Here is a 5,806-nt window from a genome sequence, read left to right as displayed (position 1 = left end):
CCCCCCCCCCTACCCGGTCACTAAAAGCTCTTGAATTTCATGCCCCCGTCCAGTCCGAGTTACATCCACTGCCACTGTCTGCCGTGGAACACATGAACTTCGTGCAAGGAGAACATCGTGGAATCTATGCGCGGTTCGAACTTCGTTGTCTCAACAGGATATCGAACTAATACTTGTTGCAAATTCGAATAAGTTCGTCCGATGTTCCGGCAATCTGCAGACGCACGAGCGCGCACGTGAACATCCCCCAGGAGTGCGAGCGGCATTTGATACGACGTAATCGATAAGAGGGTACAGTGTTATTTCACACAGCGGTCGCGAGAAAGGGTACGCTTCCGAGCACGGTTTCCGCGTTAATAAATTTGAGAACCGGGTCGTCGGGCACAGATCGATGACGAAGGTGGCCCGCGAGCGTAATTATCGCTAATCCGAAATTCCAGGGCGAAATAAACGGCGAGATGTAATAAAAAGCAGCAGCTGCTCTTCTCCCTCCTCCTCCGCCTCCTCCTACCCTTTCTCCCTATATCTGTCTTTCCTTTTCCCTTCCTCGCCGCCGACGCGACCTCATGCAAATTCAAATGGCTCGCTCTCTATCGCGATATGACGGCCAACTGCGAAACGGACGATCTCGTCGTTTCTCGACGTCCTCTCGACCGCACTCCATCTACAAACAACTCACGATGGTTCAGTATGCTTCGTCAAGGCATTAAAACGTTAACGAGAATCTAGAATATCAACAGTCACGGGCGATAACTCGCTGCATAGACGGGAATCTCTTTTCGACAGGGAGCAGGAAACGTTGACCGGCGAATCCGAAGGAAAATAACGCACCAACTGTATCGATGATATCATCTTAAATATTTGCGAGCGGGGTTGATCTGAATACTTACCGATTTCAAAATCATCTGTCACAGATTATGCAATATATGGTAAACAACATTTCATCCGATAATCGCTAACGTTTAATATATTGGTCGAGAACTTTTGAGTGAGAAGCAAGCAGTAATGAAACAACCGTGATTATCAGTACTGATAACATCTTAAACATTTTTTTCTTTTATTCGTTAAACGAAAGTGACGGGTCAATAATAGCCTCGGGTGACTATCCACTTGAAAATACCTCATTATAGATCGTACGATATTGCTAAAGTTCCTAATCGTAACAAACTTCGACGAAGTGCATTGTTATGTTACTTCCACCTTACAAGTTTGCCGCGGCGTTACATTCAGCTTGCTGTACCGCATGTCACGTTTAACCAGTAATCCTGAGATGCGAAGCATACTTCATATAACGGTATTAAACTTTTAAAGTTGGAACTTATGAAGAGTTGCGTGACACAGAATGTAAAGAAAGCGAGCGAGGCACGAAATTATGTAACACAGATTTTTATCGGCAAACAATAAAGAAATATGTTGAGGAAAATCCTATTTTCGCGAAAAAAAACCATTATCACAACGTAATATAACTATTTAATTTAATTAAATTCTACATTAAGTCTTTAAATAGAGAAAATGAAAATAACTTCCTATTTGTAGCATCAAAAGAACACGATAGAAGAACCTTTGAAAACTCAACGTAGAACTCAAATTTCAATTCAGGTACCAGAGCCCCAAATAGCGACTATTCAGAATAAAGAAAAGCACTATCAGTCTTTTAATAAACCTATTACTCTATCACTCTAATATTATTATAAATAAGTCTTTCGTGCTAATAAGTTATTTTAATAATTTCCAAATTCCGACCCGTTTCATTTGCTCGAATTACCATGCATGTTCGAATTTGGTATGAACGAAGCAACTGGAGAGCCAGTGTTATAAGATGTTAGCTGTTAAGGTGATCGAATATTCGAGAATTATTCCACTGTTAGAGATTCGCTTCTAATATGACTCCTGATTGAATCGAAGTTTCGAGAACGTCTATTTAGCAACTAATGGAACGACAACATTTCTTATGAATGCGACGCGTATATTTAAGCCGACGTTACTCTGTTGTGATCGGAAGGTTATAGTAATACGTTCAAATCCATCACATAGACATGTAAACAACTTCTGGCGAAGCGTCTAAATATCCGACCGATTCCATATAAGCACGTCCCGAATCAACGGACGAAGCCAGTTCTCTGAAACCCATCCAGATTTGCGGTCCACTGTTAGTAATTTCTTTGCATTCGCGTCTTTCGCTGAGTTTATCGTTTGTAATGCTCGAGAGCTTTCCGATGTACCACGCGAGAATGATTCATTAATCGTGATTGCGTGAACGATCGGCTGTAAAACTTTGTTACCTTCCGTCTAAAATTGTTATTGGAAGAGATGAAGGAGATTTTGTCGATCTTACTAGTTCTTTCGTTAGGTTTACTAGCTCTCTGCTTAGACTGCAATTCATCGATATACGCGGATCATTTACAAACAATACGCATAATATTTCTGTTTATTCTCTCTCCTTTATCTCTATATCAAATACAAACGCGCTTATCAGATATTGATAATGCAAAGTGGAGCAGTAATCTAGCAAATGCTGTTTTATTTACCGCAATCAGGTTTATTCGTATATTATCTATCTATTTAACATTGCAACAATGCAACAATGTTAACGTTAGATTTTGTGTTATATGAGTAGATATATATGTATAAAGTTAGATATAAAGTACTAGCGTTATAAGATCAATATAAATAATCTGAGATATCGTAAGCCTAAATATTTCTTTGAACTTTACTATTTAGACAACATCGTAGAGGAAGAAAAATAATTATGACGTTAGCACTATTGTTTTTAATTCCTTTATTGATTATTTGTGATGGTGAGTAACTTAGTAGACGAATTAATTGATTTTTAATGTGATTGTTCAACTTAGTGTAAATTCACGAATAATCATAAATTTTACGAACTCAGGGAACCCTCTTCCAAACTCTTTGGAACTCTTCATTATTGGAGGAAGAAAAGCTACACCAGGCGTAATACCATACCAGGTAAGCTGTTTACAAATTCTCATTAATTGTTTCACCTTAAAAGTATCGAAATAGATATAATGTGATCGGTACTTAATCGGAGAAAGTCAATATGGGGAAATAACAAGAGAAAAGTACAATCCCCTAAATGATCATCAATCAACATCTGAAGACAAGACGCACACAGACCGGCGCACCGAGCGAACGTGTCGCGAATTTAAACGAACGTGAGGCGATTTAAACCGATGGCGCTAAAAGTTGTTTTTGCGTTCCTTATTCTGAATTCTATTAAAATCTCAGTTTATAAATCTGTGTTCTATTTTCTTATTTGAGCCGCGAGGGCAAATTAGGTAAATGTGCCAGCAATGCTGCGAAGTCGCGATTAAGGACGCGCGAGCGGAAGCGCAATGATATATATTTCGAGCTGTCACAAATAATATTTATTTCTCAGGTGTCTCTACAGCAGGTCATAGATCAAAACAACTTCTGTGGTGGTGTTATACTTAATGAATATTACATACTGACCTGCGCTCACTGTATATTCGAGTAAGTGTAAGAATAAAGACTTGAAAAATAAACTTCACGGAAAAATAAAGCAAAGCGCAGTGGTATTAAAGAGTGTAATATACTCCATAGAATGGACATCAGTCTTTTTACGGTAGTTGTGGGAACAACCGATTTACGATTACCATACGCAAGGTACTTCCCCGAGTCCAGCTACATTCATGAACGGTACAATGTTTCAGACTCGTTGATCAACGATATCGCTACAATTAAGGTAACGTCTATTAAGCGTAAATAATAGACGTATGATTCGCATAAATTGAACGAGATCTGAAAATCATGATTCCGCAAGAAACGCACATAAAAGATGTACTCTTTCAGGTGAAAACTCCGTTCGTATTTTCTTCCCTGGTATCTCCCGTCGTATTACCGCAGCAAGATGAAATCGTTAAGGCCGGTGCGACAGCAGTTGTATCGGGATACGGCAGAATAAAGGTGAATCTTCTAAAAATTAAACTTCTTCAGAGATGACAGAATGTATACACAAATGTATGCGTTTGGATACGTCCAGTTTTTCTTGTTTAATTCAGACATCGTCGAAAAAATTTAACAAACATTACTAAACTGAGTAAACGTTCACTACAAAGTTCCATGAGAAAAAGAGAAATCTCATCACACGATTAATAAATGTCTTTATGATTGTGTTTTCAAAATTATGTTTTCAAAATTAAATGATTTTTTCCTTACTTTAATACATTCATTCCTGAAGTGATTAAACATTAAAAGACGCGTGGAAAATTGTGTACACGGTTGTATTTCCGAAAGTCGCGTTTCAAACTGGTTAGCTGTGTCGTAAGCACACGTACATATGTATATTTTTTCACTTACAGCTTAATGGAGAGAGGACCAAAGGATTACACATTGCAAGCGTTACGATAACCGATCAAGCTAACTGTAAAGCTATATACAAGAGGGGACGGAAAATCATATACGACACGCAAATCTGTACAAATGAGCCTACTGTGGTGAAGGGTTCGTGTTTGGTAAGCTATTTACAAAACGTTACGGTACATCACCGTCATTAGTACTGGTCGCAAGTGCAATTTTACGCCGTCTGGCCAGGCACAGTCGTTAACTATTTAGCCCGAACTATTCTTCTCACGCGAAGCGCCTCGACTCGTCGTTACTCGTTCTAACGATTTCTGAGCAGAACGTCTCGATGTAACGCGTGTGCCTCGGGTCGCGCAACATGCTTTAAATGGTCTTTGACATTGTGTTATCTCTAAATATTTACCGGGAATGCGTGATATCAATTGTTACGATCGACCAAACACGCGACGATTATTAATTTTTTACTTATCAGTATATAACGAAACGTCCGTACCGACGATGCACGGACCGATGATTATCACATGCATCAATCGTCGTGTCGTTGATTATCTAATATTATTATAACGGAGCGTATCGTTCATGTTCCGTAATTTAATTTAGTAATTTGCAGCAAGATACACGAGAAAATCGGGCTGAACGGCGCAAACTCGTCAACGTCCAATATTAACCTAATTAAATTGGCACGGAAGATAGCAAAAGATAACAAAAGATAATAATGATAACAAATAAATTTTTTATATTAGTGAAAAATATATTTCTATTTTAATCGTAACGGCAGATAAACGATGAAAAAATATCATTTCTTCGAATTGTTTTCTTTCAATTAAATTCTGACAATATAATATTACTAGATAACTGGTGGGAAATTGTATCTTTTCATCTTTCAGGGTGATTCCGGCGGACCTTTGACGGTCGATGGGAAGCTCGTAGGGCTCATCTCGTGGTCAGTAAGTTGTGGTAACACCAGATTCCCTACTATATATACGCGCGTTTCATCGTACATCAATTGGATTTCAGAACACACCATGTAACTTAAAATAACTAACGTAACAGCTAAAATTAATATTTTAATGAGATACGCGGAAATCGCATGTAATGAGCATCATGTAAGGTGAGGCACTTGAAATTGCTATCTAAAATAACTTAACGAATATCGATGTCACAGAAAAATTTTTTAGATAAAAAGTAAATGATTTTGAAGGAAAGCGGAACTGTATTTATGTCATCTAATTTTTTTCTATGCAATGATACCGAAGTCACATGAACTTTATTTGCTTTCATCTAAAAAATTTTTCTATCGATAATCGATATTTATTAAGTTATTTTAGATGACAATTTCGAGTGCCTCATATTATATATATTCGAATATAAATATAAAATTTTTTATAATGCATATGTATATATATGTAATATATATATGCTTGTATCGTTTTGTGCTCTGTTATAATGCTCTATTATTATTCGA

The 5,806-nt window shown here is 37.7% G+C and overlaps 1 protein-coding gene across 1 annotated transcript in view; it reads left to right on the top strand.

Moving 5' to 3' along the window:
* LOC106750687 (trypsin-7-like) overlaps nt 1-5,571 on the top strand; it is a 17,804-nt gene extending 12,233 nt beyond the window's left edge. Inside the window, exons 2-7 of the mRNA XM_014631189.1 lie at nt 2,891-2,967; nt 3,255-3,492; nt 3,583-3,724; nt 3,832-3,945; nt 4,341-4,493; nt 5,229-5,571. Of these exons, the coding sequence (XP_014486675.1) occupies nt 2,891-2,967; nt 3,255-3,492; nt 3,583-3,724; nt 3,832-3,945; nt 4,341-4,493; nt 5,229-5,372 (868 nt within the window). The 3' untranslated portion in view covers nt 5,373-5,571. The remainder of the gene's footprint in view (nt 1-2,890; nt 2,968-3,254; nt 3,493-3,582; nt 3,725-3,831; nt 3,946-4,340; nt 4,494-5,228) is intronic.
* The last annotated feature ends 235 nt before the right edge of the window (nt 5,572-5,806 follow it).

Source organism: Dinoponera quadriceps, unplaced genomic scaffold, assembly GCF_001313825.1.
Source record: "Dinoponera quadriceps isolate SergipeBrazil2010 unplaced genomic scaffold, ASM131382v1 scaffold5144, whole genome shotgun sequence".
Taxonomy (NCBI): domain Eukaryota; kingdom Metazoa; phylum Arthropoda; class Insecta; order Hymenoptera; family Formicidae; genus Dinoponera; species Dinoponera quadriceps.
This window is presented reverse-complemented; position numbering and strand designations above follow the sequence as displayed.